At 44.0% G+C, this 17,197-nt stretch overlaps 1 protein-coding gene across 3 annotated transcripts in view; it reads left to right on the top strand.

Annotated features, from left to right (window-relative positions):
* Nucleotides 1-17,197, top strand: part of LOC137425259 (uncharacterized) — a 46,907-nt gene that overhangs the window by 24,986 nt on the left and 4,724 nt on the right. For 2 of the 3 annotated variants that reach the window (XM_078776466.1, XM_078776467.1), the window contains exons 6-8: nucleotides 3,726-3,830; nucleotides 13,473-13,553; nucleotides 15,193-15,261. In XM_078776466.1, the coding sequence (XP_078632592.1) occupies nucleotides 3,726-3,830; nucleotides 13,473-13,553; nucleotides 15,193-15,237 (231 nt within the window). In that variant the 3' untranslated portion in view covers nucleotides 15,238-15,261. Of the gene's footprint in view, nucleotides 1-3,725; nucleotides 3,831-13,472; nucleotides 13,554-15,192; nucleotides 15,626-17,197 lie in introns of those variants that run through there. The other variant, XM_068113499.2, reaches the window with a different exon arrangement.

Raw genomic sequence — 17,197 nt, forward strand, 5'->3', positions numbered from 1 at the left:
AGATCATGAACTGTCTACTGGGTCATATATTCCAAAGAAACGTGGACAGAAGAGAGGAAGCACAGAGATGGATGAGTCAGGTCCACCAACTTCTGGTTCTTCATTATGTTCATTGCCGTTTACACGGTCCTGCACTGTGCCACTGGATAAGGACCAGTGCTTCTTCTGTCAGACGGATGATGACCAGCAGTTGTTCACAGTTCGGACTGAAAATGCTGGTAAACAACTGAGAAAAGCTGTGGAGATGTCTGACGATGCATCATTGAAAACAAGGCTGAACACATCTATCTCACCCACTGATGCACACGCAATAGACGTGAGGTACCACAAGCCATGTTGGACAAGACATGTGTTCCACGTTGTGCGAGATGAAACTACCAGAAGTACAGACAAAGAGCACTTGCTGCAAAGGGCAAGTCTGATTGAGCTGATCAACCTCATCGATTTTCAAACTCAAAACCAAGCTTACCTCTCAATGGACGATATTGATACCACCTATGTCAACATGCTTGGTGCAGAAGGCCTTGACCACCATTACCCTGCATTCACTAGACGCTGGCTGAAGGAAATGATCCTCACTGAGCTGCCCACCGTTAAGTCTGTTCTACAGAAGAATCGAAGGAAATCAGCTGTCCTCTACTCTCCAGACGCATGTGAGGAAGACATGGTCCATGCTGCTATCACAAGTGAAGAGGATGACGTGAAGAACATGAAGGCCATCTACAAATCAGCACAGGTGATACGCAAGAGCATTGCAGACTTCACAAAGAAGGACAAGCCAGAATGTGCCATACCAGTGTCTAGCAACATCGATGATGTTCCAGCTGAACTATACACCATGATCCGCTGGATCATGGTGGGGCCCGTGGATGAGCTGGAGACCGAAGCGAAGACCAGTGTTGTTGACAGAACGGCACTCACATTGAGCCAAAACATCATGTATGGATTCAAGTCCACCAGACAGGTGAAGTACAATCCAAGCAGTGATTCTGCAACATTCAGGCCACAACATGCAAGAGAAAACCCCCAAGTTCTGGGACTGGCACTGACTGTGCACCATGATACACGAAGCAAAATGCTGATGGGTCTTCTCAATGCACAGTGCACGAAGAAGCAGACACACTGATGATCCAACAGGCAGTGCTGGCATCACATCGGAACCCACGTGATGCAGAGTTGATGTTCTTCTCTCCAGACACAGACGTACTAGTGCTGGTCATAGCAAATTATGACCTCTTGCTGAGAAACACATCAATTTCGATGACATCTGGAGTTGTCCAAGTAGAGCCAATATGGACAGCTCTAGGTCCCGAAAGAGCGAAGGCTTTGCCCGCCTTCCATGCATTTACGGGGGCAGACAATACTGGGAGATTCTCTAGAATAGGCAAGGCAACATGCCTGCAAGTCTACATCAAATGTCATCAAGATGTCATCAAGGCTCTGCAGATGCTCGAAGATGCCACTGAGGTGACTGAAGATATGCTCTCTACATTATCTACATTTGTATGTGCTGCATACTCACCAAAGGGCATTCACATCGAGACGATCCCAGAGCTACGATGGCATCTCTTCTGTAAGCACATGGCAGAAAGTGACAAACTTCCTCCTACCCTTGGGGCTCTCAAGCAGCACATCCTCAGAGTCAACATCCAGGCCAGAGTATGGGGTCAGGCAAGTATCCCTGAGCAGGAGTTCCTGGATCCACTGAAAAGTGGCTTCTACAAGGACACAGATGGTCAGGTCAAGCCCACCACAACTGAGGTCCTCCCAGCCCCCAAGGCCATCATCAAGATGGTTAGATGTCAATGCAAGGCAGACTGTTCATCTTCCAGATGTTCTTGCAGATCAAAGAACTTAACATGCACAGACCTCTGTCAGTGCAGCACCCAGTGCCAGAACGATGAGGACTCTCACGATGTGATGTTGTCTGATGAGAGTGATGACGATGTGTAAACGTGTTTATTGTCAGAGACGCTGTAATCGATTAGTCCCTATATAAATACTTGATCTGATGTGTTCTCCTATGCCATGATATTCAAGCTGATTTTTAGCTGAAGTCCAGGTACATAGCATCCAAGAGGTTGCCCTAAAATTAATGCTTGAGGTTACCTATTCCTGAAATTCACAACTCTCCATGCAGGTTATCTTCTTTGTACTACAGAATAAAACATTCGTCAACATAATATTTGGCTCTATGATTATTTTAGCTTATTTTACTTGGTACGATTGGATTCCTTGCCCCAGAAAATGTAGGTTTAGTTGTTAAAATCAAGACCCTAGGGCCTAGGTCATCTAGAAGCCAAGATATTGAGAAATATCAATTTTTAGCGTGGCCATTTTGAAAATCCAAGATGGCCGCCATGGAACCTTCCATGCAAATGAAAACATCACTTTTCCGATTGGTTATACTATAAAGTTTCCAAAAAAGTATAGTTTTGCAAATCTCCAAGAAAAACCAACGAAAATACACAGTGAACCTGACTACCTCTGCCACAGAAGGTGGGCAGAGGTTTTGTATTCACTCCTGTCTGTCTTTCAGTGAGCAGGATGTCTCAAAAAGTTATGGACAGATTTGGACGAAACTTGGTGGGCATTTGGGTGTGTGACAATGAAGAATTGATTAGATTCTGGTGAACATCTGAATCCGAATCCAGATACGAGAATTTTTAAGTGATTTGTCGCCATTGAGAGATGGGGCCAAAACGATATATAGCATGATATTTCAAAATGCTATGGACGGATTATGACTAAACCTGGTGGATGAGTTGGGTAGGTGACAAGAACAAGCCGATTCGAGTTTGGTTCAGATCCGGATTCAGATCTGACCAATCAGTGCATACGGAACGTAAATTGTTCAGCCTGGCGGAGTGATGCGCTCTACCGAGTGCCGTTCTATTTTTATGCCTCCCTCCGGCGACTTTGTCGCTGATTCAACGATGTGGTGAGAGAGACCTGTGGGAAATTTTCACAACCGTCGCCGGAGGTATTATGTTTTCAGGTTGTCTGTCTGGCTGTCCGTCTGTCTGTCAGTGATAGCTTTTCGTTACCGCGATAACTTGGGAACGGCTGAAGGGATCTTAGTCAAACTTGGTGCAGGTATGTATAATGAGGTAAAGATGAACTGATTAGATTTTGGTGTCCCACAGGTCAAAGGCCAAAGGTCAGGGGTCATGTCAGGTAAAAATGTGATAACTTTGAAACAGCTGAATGGATTTAAATCAAACGTGGTACAAGTATTATAATGATGTAGTAATGTGGGTGGAGGCATACAAGTTAAGCTTGCAGCAGTCGACTTCGTGACGTCGAAGAGTGCCGTTCTAGTTTATTTTGTGCTCTGTCTGTGTGCGACTATATATTTTTATATTGGTTCAAGAGGTATTACTATATATAATTTTGCGTTTTCCTTCGGTGTCCGTCATACTTTATTCTAAAGGGTTCCTTCTGTTACAGAATAATAAAAATGGTGCTGTTGGAGCCGCTACGTTAGAACTCCAGGTCCTGTTTCGTCTTCCAAACCAGAAAAATGGGTTTTCAAAACAGGCATTTTATGAGTAATTGGACACAAATCTTTGTACCAAGTAAATCGATTAGCTTTATATCAAAGTAAATCGATTATTTTATGACAACATTCACTCATTAGAATAAAGAGTGAAAAACGGACAAACAGACGGATGCCACACCTTTTAGTAATAGATTTACAGGCATTTGTAATTCTATTTCTACAGGAAGCCCTCAAAAGCCTGAAGCATGAGATGTGTGTTACCAAGAAGAAGATCTCGCATGACAGTCAGCAATTGCAGCAGCCTGCCCCTTTTAACAAGATGACGCAGGTAGGTTTATGCTTTTGTCTAATGTTCCAAGGTGGCTCATCATTTTCAGGCAAGTCACCGTCGCAATGTAGCCACGGTCAAGAGAGATCTCCAACACTCCTGTCCAATGCCGTTCTTGGAATCTTGACCCATGTCAGACCCAGACGGTGCAATAGCGTTGAGGGTATCCTTCCACCTTGTGCGTGGGCGGCTTTGGGGTCGCTTCCATCCATCTGGAGGGTCAGCAAATAGATCGCTGGCTTTGATTTAAAAATATATATATTGTTTTGTCTGTTAATTCATATAATCTACAGTGGCCTGTAAAAGTATTCACCCTCTACCAATAATGCCTCATTTAGATGAATTACAAATTAAAGCAGAAACAATTTTTCCAAATGAACTTTTTTATTCATAACTGAAGACATCAAATTAATATATACACCACCGGTCAAAAGTTTTAGAACACCTCAATTTTTCCAGTTTTTATTGAAATTTATGCAGTTTAATGTCTCAATGTACTCTGAAATTAAGCATAGAACAAATAAACAATTGGAGATAAAAAAGAAATCATAGAATCATTTTGTTTAACAAAATTTAATTTTAATTTTTGACTCGGCAAAGTAGCCACCTTTTGCAGATATAACAGCCCAACACAATCGTGGCATTCTTTCTACAATGGAAATCAAATATTGTTCGAGAAGTTCTTCCCAACACTGTTGCAGAAGTTCCCACAAATGTGTTGCACTTGTAGGTTGCTTTGCTTTCACCCTTCTGTCCAGTTCTTCCCACACAAGCTCGATGGGGTTTAAGTCTGGAGACAGTTTCTTTTTTTTTTTTTTGTATACAAGATCGAGGCTCGTGAAAGAGCTAACATTAATCACACAAAAAGTCAAACCGACACACAAAACACAAAAAAATAAGGGGAGTGGCAGAAAAAATGGGGAGAGAGGGGGAAGGACACAAACACAACATTTGAGAGCAGGGACGACGGGAGAAATGTGGGAGGGAGATGGCTTTGGGGGAGGTGGGAGAAGTATAAAACATATGAACACTGCAAGGACTTCCAGGAAAGAAGTTGGAATTAAAAAAAAAAAAAAAAGTGTATCTGGGGTGAATTAGCGGGGGTAGAAAAGATCAAGGTTTTGGATGGGGGAAGATAAGAGATGGTGGTGAACACCTGTTTTAAAGACCTGGAGGGAGAAGTGGGATTGAAGGGAGTGGGGGAGTTTGTTCCAGAGGTGGGAGAAAAGGGGAATGAAAGAGTGAAGGTGAATAGAGAGCCTAGATTTCGGCAGTTTAACCATAAGAGGGTTGCAGGCAGATCTTGTGCGACCTGAAGGAATATTGGAGGGACAGAGCACAGAGAGAGCTGGGGGAGCAAGGCCAGAGAGGAGTCGGTAGAAGACAGAAAGACCACCAACCTGCCTGCGGTGAGTGAGTGAAAGGCCCTCGGAGTTAACTTCATCGCAGGAGATTCCAATGATTCTGAAAGTTTGGTTTCAACAGCGTGAAGCCGAGCTCGGTGTGAGGCAGGAGCACCAGCCCAGAGGCGGGAACAGTATTCCATTGAGCTGCGGATGAAAGCCTTATATGTGGTGAGGAGCTCAGGTGTGCCAAGGAAGGACTTCGCACGACGGAGGATGCCCAGTTGGCAACTGGCTTTGGAGGCCAGCTTGGAAATGTGGTTTTCCCAAGAAAGATCATGGCAGATAGTGAGACCCAAAAGCTTGAGCGAAAGAACTTCTTGGAGAGGATTGTTGAGAAAGTAGATGGGAGGGTTTTCCAGTCGGTCCTTTCGGAGAGACATTGTAAGAGTGTGAGATTTGTCAGGATTGAAAGACATGTTCCACTCGTTTGACCAGTCTGTGATTTTTTTTTTCCAGGTCTGCAGAGAGCGAGGAGGCTGCAGGCTGCCGATCTGAGGGATGAGGAATAGAGCGGCAGATAGTGGAGTCATCAGCAAAGAGATAGAGAGGATTTTCCAGAGAGTCGGAGAGATCATTGATGAAGACCCGAAATAGCACAGGGCCCAGAACACGACCTTGGGGAACTCCAGCCAGAACAGGAAGGGGAGATGAGAGAAATCCATTCAGGGCCACACGTTGCCTTCGACCAGAGAGGAAGTCCGCAAGCCATGAGTGGAGATTTCCATGGATACCATAGGAGGAGAGTTTGGTGAGCAGAGCTGGGTGCCAGACCGTATCGAAGGCACGTGATATGTCAAGTGAAACAGCTCTGATTTCCTGTTTGGCATTGAGGACCTCCATCCATTGTTGAGACAGCAGAAGCAACATGTCCAGAGTAGAATGACCTGGTCTGAATCCAAATTGATGATCAGAGATCAAGCCATTGGAGAAGAGGAAGGATTTGATATCCGAAGCAATGATGGATTCCATGACTTTGCTGATAATTGGAAGCAGGGTGATTGGTCTGTAGTTGCAAGGATCTGTTTTTGCACCTTTTTTGTGTAAAGCGGTAATGTTTGCTGATTTCCAAGATGCTGGCAGATGACCTTGAGCAAAAGAGAGGGTGAAAAGAACAGAGAGAGGGTGAGATAGAGCGGCAGAGCAGGATTTTAGGATCCGTGGGCTGATGCCGTCTGGTCCAGTTGCAGAATCAGAGTCGAGGTTTGACAGAAACTTCTCCACCTTGTCAGGAGAGAAGGACACAGAATCCAGGAGCAGTTGGGTTCGACTGGGAAAGGTGGGAACAGAGAGAGATGGGTTTGGGACACAAGATTTAGAGGAAAACACAGAGTTGAGGCATTCAGCTTTTTCACGTGCGGAGTCAGCCGTGTGGCCGTTTGAGGTGAGGGAGGGGATGGAGGGGGAACAAACACCAGAAATGGATTTGACCAGATGCCATCAGGATTTGGAGGAAGGAGACAGGTTTGAGAGTTCAATCTTGAGTGTGGAGAGATAGTGCTTCCTGGCACTCCTGAGGGTAGACACACACTTGTTCCGAGCTTGGTGGAAGGAACTGAGATTGCCTCCAGTGGGATTTGCCTTCCAAGAGGCAAAGGCAAATTGTTTCAGCGCAACTGCCTCACCACAAGATTCAGTGTACCATGGACGGGAGGAAGGGTAAGACAACTGAAGACGAGATGGGATAAATCTGTGCATGAGAGAGAGCAGTTTGCTTTGGAAGAATTCCCAGGAAGAATTTATGTCAGAGGCAGTAGAGATGGGAGACCAGTCCAGATGATTGATGGCTGCTTGCAGACTGTGCCAGTCAGCCTGAGTGAAATGCCAGACTCGTCGGCGCTGAGGAGGCTCTCTGAGAATGGCCAGAGAGATGTCCACTTTAACAAGCACATGATCAGAAGAACCGTTTGGAGCAGAAGAAGAGCAGCAGACATTTGCAGGGAAGTTAGTCATAACGAAGTCCAGAAGAGAAGATACTCCATTGACTGAGATCCGGTTCGGGAAATTGACAGATTGTGTCATATCAGTCCCAATGACACGCAGAAGTCCTTTGCTGAGGTGCCATGGCTGGTGAGAGATGAACCTACACCCAGCCAGCTGGCATGATGACAGTTGAAGTCACCACATATGAGGAAGAGAGAGTTTGGGTGAGTTGATAGAAGTTGGTCCATGTTGTCTGACAGCGAAATGTAAATGGAGTCATCACTGTTTGGAGGACGGTACAGAACACATATGAACAAAAGGTGGGAGCGGAGATGAAGCCGTAGCCAGAGGTATTCCTGGGGGTGGGGTGGAGAGAGGGCAGTGCAAGGAGAGTGAGGAAGAGAGTTTTTGATAAAGATAGCCACCCCACCACTAGGACGAGGCTCAGGTCTATCATACCGGAGGAGGGAGTAACCAGGAAGAGATATTAAGGAATCAGAGACATCTTGAAGGAGGAAAGTTTCTGTTAAGCAGATGAAGTCTGGATTGTCAGAAGCAACCTGAATGGAGAGATCAGTCAGGTTTGAGCGAAGGCCCCGGATGTTTGAGGTCCATACCGTTAATGAGGAGAGAGGGGGAGCATCGGGTGCAGGACAGGGGAGGGGAGGGGTCGGGGTCAGATGACGGATGAGAGGGGGAGGTAGGAAGAGCAGTTGATAGTGTGGCAGAGATTACAGAAGAGTTACAAGAAAGGGAAGGATGAGGAGGACGAAAGGTTTGATGGTGATGGGATGAGGCACAGTGAGGGGTTGTTTGAGGGGGGGGGCAGAGGAAGGTCGAAGGTTGGGGGAGGTGGAGGTATGAGATAGAAGGGAGACGAAGTGGGGAGGAGGCAGCTTTGAGAAGGTGGGAGGAGGGAGAATTTGGGAGGGATGGTTGGGGGGTAGATTTGAAGGGGAGGGGTTGGGGGGAGTTTTGAATGGGAGGGGCAAGGGGGGAGTTTAGGAGGGGAAGGGCAAGGGGGGAGATTTGGAAGGGAGGGGCAAGGGGGGAGTTCAGGAGAGGAGGGGCAAGGGGGAAAATTTGGAGGGGAGGGGCAAGGGGGGAGATTTGGAGGGGAGGGGCAAGGGGGACGTTTAGAAAGTGGATGATTAATGAAAGATGAACATTTATAACAAATTGGGTTTGTTGTGATTTTCAAGTTAGCGATCCGTTTAAGAACGATGGAGGAGGGGTGGAATGAATGAGAATTTAGAGCATGTAGTGAGAAAGAATTACAAGAGATTTAATATTTTTTTGAAATGGAACGAGTTGAAGAGGAAATTGAAAGGAGCCTTTTAAATATGAAGAAAAACAGCGTGTTGTAATAAACCACTGAATAAAACACTGAAGGGGAAAGTTTAAACATATTTAAACAGAACCGTGAAGAACAATCTTGTATTCACAAAAATACCAACGGGGAGAGGTAGCAGAGAGGGACACCACGAGTCACTTGAACAGGGCAAAAGGTGGAAGGCAAGGGGATAATGGGGGCGGGGCGGGACAGCGCACATGGACAGAGGCGCACGATGGAACAAAAGCACACGAGGAGAAAGGGAAATAAGTTGGTTTTTTTTGTTTTGGTTTTTTTGGGTGGGGGGGGGGGGGGGGGGGTTACAACGTTAGACGAAGAGCAGATATTTGGGGGAGAAGGGAAAATCAAAAAACCTAGCAAAACAGCGAAGGAAGGAACAACCTTCGACGGGGGAAGCCTGAGGCTGCAAGGCCTCGCTCGCGACGAGGCAAACAAACGATTAATTTATGAAAGATAAACGCCGAGAAACTTCCAAGGTGCACACTATAGGTTCACACACCAAAAGATAAATACAGTTTCGACAAAATACAATTGTGAACAGACTTAACTTTGAAAACGTGGAGACCGTGTGGAGCTTCGAAAGTGCTGGCCATTCCATGATTTGAAGCCTACCGTCTTGGTCTTTTCCTTGAAGGTAGTTTTGACATCGCCTGGAGGTGTGTTTAGGGTCATTATCTTGCTGTAGGATGAACCCCTGACCAACTCGGTGTATACCAGAGGGTATTGCATGGCGCTGCAAAATGCTGTGGTAGCCTTTTGGTTCAGGGTGCCAGTCACTCTGTGCAAGTCGCCAACTCTGGATCCAGCAAAAGAGCCCCAGACCATCACGCTTCCTCCTCCATGTTTGACAGTTGGTGTCACACACTGAGGAACCATCCTTTCGCCTACTCGACGGCGTACAAGAACCCTGCGTGATGAACCAAATATTTCAAATTTTGATTCATCGGTCCATAAGACCTTCTTCCAGTCTTCAGTAGTCCACTGGCCACTTCATGGCCCAGGCAAGCCTCTTTTTCTTATTTTGCCATCTTAGCAATGGCTTTCTTACTGCCACTTGACCTGTCAAACCTGCAGCTCAAAGTCTTCTCTTCACAGTTGAAACTGAGACTTGCTTATTTCGACCAGTGTTAAGCTGTGCTTGAAGCTGTTGTCCTGTGAGCCGCCTATCACGCAAGCTGTTGACTCTCAGAAACTTGTCTTCTGATTCTGTTGTGGCTTTGGGTCTGCCAGACCTCTTCCTGTCAGGGTTTCCTCCAGTTTCCAATATACTACTTCCTGCAGTGCAATATTGTCCAACAATGCTTCAGATGGTGCAAGAACAGTTTGTTCCACTCCTGCTTTTATACAGACAGGGGGTTTGTAATCACGTAATCATCAGAGGTTGGGACACCTGTAGGAATTGTTTGCATCAATTTTCAAGGCTTAATTTACTTACATTGCTGCAGAACAGCTGTAAGTTGTTAACCCATTACTTGTTTGTTGAAGAAGGCTTTTTTTTTTTTTTTTTTTTACAATATAACTGTGCCATTTACATTATTTTCCCGTTTTTGCTGACCTAAACTTTTTTTTGTTAACCTCAAGCAGTTTACTGCTTTAATACCTTTGTAACATTTCAGGTTATTCACTGGACATTAAACTGCGTAAATTTCAATAAAAACTGGAAAAATTGAGGTGTTCTTAAACTTTTGACCGGTAGTGTACACTTATAGTTGAAAGAGGATACATGTCAGGAATACCTGCGAAAAATATGTACAAATCAAAATTCACTGGTTCTAAAAGTATTCAGCCCCGCAAGGTCAATACTTGGTGGAAGCACATTTTGCAGCAATGACTGCTATGAGTCTTTTTGGGTCGGTCTCTACCAAATTTGCAGTAAGATGTTGAAACCTTTGCCCATTCTTCACATGAAAATTGCTCTAGTTCTGCCAAGTTTGCTGGGGATCATTGATGGACTGCAATCTTCCAAGTCTCACCATAAATGTTCAATTGTGTTCACGTCAGGGCTTTGACTGAGCCACCCAAGAACATTTATTTTCTCTTAATCAGCCATTACAGTGTGGCTTTAGCTTTGTGCTTCAGATCATTGTCCTGCTGAAATGTGAATCTCCTACCCAGTTTCAGATTCATGGCTGACTGAAGCAGGTTCTCATCAATGATTTTTTTTGTATACTTGGTCTGGGCTTGTATGAGAGCCAACACATAGAACATATAAGAAAGGGAGCAGGAGACAAGAGGGTCGAGAGAGGCCAAGCACAACAACAGCAGGGAACAAGGACATCAGGAGATCTGTGGAAGAGAGAGGGCTGAGGCGGGGTACACAGGATAAACAAGATGGACACTACAGGGGCTTTCAGGAAAGAAAACAGGGAATTTGAAGGATGTGGGGTTGGGCTGGAGTAATGGGGGTAGAAAATATTATTTTTAAAATGCGATTCTCCTGTACTTTGCATCGTCCATTGTGCCTTCTATCCCAACAAGCTTGCTCGTTCCTGCTGATGAAAAGCAGCCCTATACCATGATGGTGCCACCACCATGCTTGACAGTATGGATGGTGTTGACTGGGTGAAGGGCAGTGTTAATCTTGCAGCAGATGTAACTCTTTGAATTTACACCAAAAAGTTCAATTTTTGTCTCGTCTGACCACAAAACCTCTCTTCACATACGTGCAATATCATTAAGATGCTTTTTCGCAAAATCCATAGCGCTTATAAATGAGTGTTTTTCAGTAATGGCTTCTTTCTTGCCACCTGTCCATGTAAGTCAGCTTTGCGGAGGGATCGGGATATTGATTGATGAACACTGACCCCCATCTCAGACATAGAGCCTTGCAGATCTCTCAGTCATTGTTGGATTTAGAGTGACATCCCAAACCAGTTTCCTGCTTCCGCAGCTGCTGCGTTTGGATGGGTGACCTGATCTGGGTAGAGTCTGGGTGGTATGATATGTCTTCCACTTTTAAATGATGGATTTCACTGTACTCAAAGGGATAATGAGGGACTTCTTATAATCCTCTCCTGAACAGAGCTTCTCTGCCACTTTATGTCTGACTTATTTAATCTTCTTATAATCCTCTCCTGAACAGAGCTTCTCCGCCACTTTATGTCTGACTTCTTTAGAAAACTCCTTGGTCTTCATGTTTGCCTTGTTGGTTGACCAAATGAGGTGCATCTTACAACTTCTTAGATACGTGGGGGAGATTAATTTTTTAAGTTAGACCACTTCTTACATACAGGTGAAACCTATTTCTCTTGTTTTGTAACTTTTTAAACAAATAATTTGTTCCTGTAGTGATTTCGGGTTAATTAGGTAAAGTGATTGAATACTTATGCAACTGAGAATTTTTTTTTCTCTGTTTTTCTGATTTTTCTCTGTTCATTTAACTTATTCGCATTTTATCTGCAATTTTTTAGCTTTGTCATTTTGGAGTAGTTTGTGAAGACTCGCTATATTAAGTTTGATTTGTAAGCATCATGAAATAAGCTCAGATGGCATCAAAATGTGAAAACGTTGGTGGGGTCAATACTTTTGAAAGCCACTGTAGCTGACGGTTATGTAATGGATTGGTTTAAACCTAGCATTAATAATGTGAAATAAAATACGCTTTGATTTGGGAAGTTAAATTTGTAATGCAGTTTTAGCGTCTTTTAAAGTCAATTTAGAGGGACGGAAATGTCAATAAAACCTGTTCAATTCAATATTTTGTGCCTCATCACACAACTATGACTCGAGATTTAAAGGTAGGGATGGGGCTGGGTGAGGGGATTGGTGTCAGGGTCCCCACCCCATCAGGTTGTGAACCTTTCCATAGCTGAGAATGTAACCCAGGTAGGTCACTACGCAATTGCTAATTGCTGCTGGCGAACCCCTCATTCAGGTGAGAATTTGGAATTGTGGTATATACGGGCACATTGGCCTACTCTTGAAGAAAAATACCATGAGATCGTTAGTCAGTGGGACAGCCCGCTGTGCTTGGCATTCTTTCCAAAGGACTGAATAATTGTTGGTGCAATGCCCTGCCTGCACAGCACCAGAGTGACAGTTTATAGTCGTGTCGGCCACCCTGCCAGCCTGGACTTGTCATATAGTTTGGGGAAAATCCACAAAATAATTAACAGAAACAAAGATCGGTTGATTTTCAAATAACAATTCAAACAGAAATAATTCAAATTCCAACTGGAATAATAATTAATCCCATTTTGAATAATAATTATCCATTCTGAAGTTGGTCTTGACAGTCAAACAGTTAAACATTCATTTTGTTTGAGCACAACTCCAGTACCTTTGATGTAAATCATGTGAAGTCGATCATGACGTTTTATTCACTACTAGCAGAGAGATGACGGGATGGTGTGTGAGTTAATCAAACAACAATTTGCACAATAAATGTAATCCATGATGATGATGATGATGACAACAGCAACAACAGTCCCGTGACTGTGCCACCCACAAGGGTGCTGTGATGTCATCCGGCATGGAGAAAACTTTTCACAAGTCTGATTGTAATATCAGTTTTAAGTACTGTAAATGTAGAGGCCGTAAGCAGATTTGAAGGACATCGTTAATTATACCGACAAAGTTTTGTGACGATGTGTGAAGCGATGAGAGAAGAGAGAGGAGACATGACAGACAGACAGACACCATCCTTTTATAAATGTTTTAAAGCTTCAGCCTTTCAAAGTACATCACTCAAACGAACGTAAGCCGGGCGGGTAGTGTATTGTATACCGAGCACCAATGACATAATCAATTGTAACCATTTGTAATGCAACTGCTCTCAGACTTCCTGTAATGTAGGTTCTATTTTACAGGCTTTGGCTGAATTTTCAGCTTCCTCAAATTGAATGGTTGGATACGATGAGTATTTTATCATTTGAATAGCGGTAGCACAATGCACAGTCGTAAACTAAATATAAGGGATAATAAGAAATTGTAACAATACTAAGTAGATGATCCTATTTGCAGCTACTATGTTCGAGGGAGAATGATTTTCTCCAAATTCCTCCTCTGCCTCCGGCCAGCTTTTCTCCATCTTCTTCTTCAAATGTAAGTCTGTCTTTATTTCATGCGAGCATGTAAGTGGATGACCTGTGGTGGTTGTCTCTCACCTTGCCACCTAGACATTGTGAACTTCTATCTTATAAAGTTTAAAGGTTTATAACTGGCTTCCTTTACAACAATTGCGTTTTTGTCCCCCGTCGCACCGCGGAGCGAAAGGGGGACTATGGTTTTCCCCTCCGTCCGTGCGTGCGTGCGTGCGTGCGTGCATGCGTAAGCGAAGGACCGCATTCGAATTTGGTGTGTGGGTGCAACCCACGTCAAAATCCAAGATGGCCGCCGCCATGTATGTCTGATGACATGTATGTCTGAACCTTGTGAGCTGAATATCTTGAAAAATAAGCGAAGTACCAACTTCTAATCTGGTGTGTGGGTGTATCTAGGCACAAGGAAGAACGCTATTGAAAATTGGGTCGCCACGTCAAAATCCAAGATGGCCGCCGCCATGTATGTCTGAACCTTGTGAGATGAATATCTTGAAAAATAAGCGAAGTACCAACTTCTAATTTGGTGTGTGTGTGTGTGTATCTCGGCATAAGGAAGAACGCTATTGAAAATTGGGTCGCCATGTCAAAATTCAAGATGGCCGCCACCATATATATGTCTGAACCTTGTGAGCGAAATATCTTGAAAAATAAGCGAAGTACCAACTTCTAATCTGGTGTGTGGGTGTATCTCGGCATAAGGAAGAACGCTATTGAAAATTGGGTCGCCACGTCAAAATCCAAGATGGCCGCCACCATATATATGTCTGAACCTTGTGAGCGAAATATCTTCAAAAATAAGCGAAATACCAACTTCTAATCTGGTGTGTGGGTGTATCTAGGCATAAGGAAGAACGCTATTGAAAATTGGGTCGCCACGTCAAAATCCAAGATGGCCGCCATGCGTCTTCCACTTTGTCAACTCGCATCACTTCACCAACGGGGGACCTAGGCGTAACGCTTGTTCTCTTTGATTTTTGGTAGACGCTGGTCGACAGCAGTGACGCGTAGTGAAACGTACCATGGATGTTTGGTTTGATAATTAATAGGTGTAGGTTCATGGATTCTTTGAAAGCCTAAAAGGAAAAGAAGGATCGAGTGCAATTCTCGAAGTTGTTTGTTGTCCAAAATGTGAAACATAGGGGACGAGTAAAGGTAAAAGCCGGTGGAATGCAAGCGGGCTGCTGTCCGGCCTTGTGCTCTGGCCTTCAGACAAAACGTGCTGTTGAATCCAAGGACTTGGACTTCACTTAATAGATTGAGTGAAGCTCGGTAAGGAGGACCACACCACACCACTAACAGTGGAGAAGCACGTGCTCCATAATGTTGGGGATAACGTCCTATGTTGGAAGCAATTGGGCAATACCAAGGAAGTATTTGGCATAGCAAGGAATGCTCAGTATACACCTGGCCAGGACAAAACAGATCATAGCATGGGGTCATGTCAAGGTGCTTGGAAGAGAGTAAGGACTGCTCTCAGAATCGTACTCAGGTGTGACTGAAGAGATGTTAAGATGTGGGACTTGCTTGGGTTGGAGCTTGTGTGCCATATTTTAATTGGTGATATGTTAACTTTTCTCATGTTTCGTTTAATGGCGGCCCTCAACATTCTAATGCAAAAAAAAAAAAAATTTGTCTTTCAGGAGGAGGTGAATATGGAAGATCAAGATGATTCCCCTTTTCGATGAAGAAAAACACAATTTATTTTGAATGTAATTTTAATTTCAGTTTAACCCCTCCGCCCACCCCCTCCCCCCCAACCCTCTCCCGGACACAATGTATTCCTTTCCTCGTGTTTGTGCTGTCTCCTTTCACTGCTTCTTTAGTACGGATTCAATTGATTATTCCATTGAGATTAAAACTAATTGCACGTGGTAATCACAGATGGTGCGGAGCGTAGTAAGCACAATTCCGGGATGCCTTGGTGGGACCATTATCATAAGTTCTCAATTCCATATCTTCAGTTGAGTTAGTGTTTGTCATTGATTCCAACCATTCTTTGTCAGTGATTACAAAAGTGAGGTTTGTTGATCTTTACATTACAAGAGTGAAGAATAAAGGTGTTCTATTTTCCTATTTTGAACAATGCTGCAATACCATGCTGATGGAGCAGTTACATCTACCAAGAAGAAAACGGACCTCGCCTAACTCCTGTATTTGTTCGGAATTGTTTTTTGGATGACATGGAAAATCTGCCTTGGATAAACCACAGTCCTGAATAAGCCAGTCACCTGTGTGATCAGAGTACAATCCACCATTGAACTTAAACTTCTTGAACGAGCCCAATGTATCCCACCTTGTCAGTCGGTGGGAATAATTCTGGCACAAGTCTAAGGAATTGGCTGGGCAGGCCTAATGTTGGACTGGAGCAAGAATTTGCAATTGATTCAGGGTGGCATCAATAACGCACTAGAGGGGTCAATATATGGTTGAACCCAAAAAAAATTGATACAAAAGGTTTTTAAATGGATTCTGGTACCATTGGGCATGCTAAATAACATACTAAAAATCTAGTAACATCTGACTCCCAGAAAGGGGTCATTTTCAAGATGGCCGCGGGAGCTTACAATGGCCATATCTCAATTATTATTCAACCTAGAAAGGTGGTTTTGGTGTCCAACCCTGGGTTTTAGGGCCCAAGGAATCCAATTGAATCAATAAAATTACCATCAGTTAATTATTTATTGATAAGTCCAAGATGGCATCCCAAGGTGACATCCTGATCCACTAAAATGGCTCTGTCGAATAGTAGTCAACCTAGAGAGATATTTTCAGTGTGTATACCTAGGTTTAAGGCACCCAGGAAATCATCAAAATGGTAGATTTCACCTGGTAGACATCAAAACAGATTTCACCATCCAGCATTATGGTTCAGCAACGACCATTGTCTTTGATGGCTATGAGGAAGGGCCGTCCATTAAAGACAACACGCATCAGAGAAGAGGACACAATATTCATCCCATTGTCAGCTTCCCTGCTGAGACAAAGTTCTCAGGCAAGAAGGAGGAGGTCCTGTCAAGAGATATCAATAAACAGAGACTGATCGGGATGATAAGTGATGAACTGAGAGAAAGGTATTGCACTGTGGTCAATGCACCTGGAGATGCTGACGTAGATATAGTAAAGGCTGCAGTTGAGGCATCTCTTCTACACACCACTACACTGATTGGAGAAGATACTGATCTCCTTGTCTTATTCCTTTACTATGCGCAGGGAGACAGTAAGAGCCTTTATTTCAGATCAGACAAGTCCAAAGCTGATGGCAGTTTTAAAGTGTATGACATCAACCTCGGACATGACATATCGTATTACCTCGGAGAAAGTCAACCTCGGACTCGGACAAAAGAAATCCTCGACATGACATGTGTTCTCAGTTGATATTCATCCATGCCATGACTGGTTGTGACACGACTTCTCGGATTTTTGGTGTTGGCAAAAAGACTGCTTTCCAGAAGCTTGTAAAAGGAGACCCTGTCCTTCGGTCTTGTGCCAACACATTCACCATCCCAAACCAGACCACAGAGGTGATCTATGACCTTTGATGCCGAGTAATGGCTATCCTCTTTGGTGGCAAGTGCAAAGATTCCCTTGCAACAATGTGATATAACACCTTCAGCAAGAAGGTTGTCTCTGCTTCGTCTTTTGTAA

The sequence above is a fragment of the Myxine glutinosa genome, chromosome 4 (assembly GCF_964187855.1).
Source record: "Myxine glutinosa chromosome 4, kmMyxGlut1.1, whole genome shotgun sequence".
NCBI lineage: Eukaryota > Metazoa > Chordata > Myxini > Myxiniformes > Myxinidae > Myxine > Myxine glutinosa.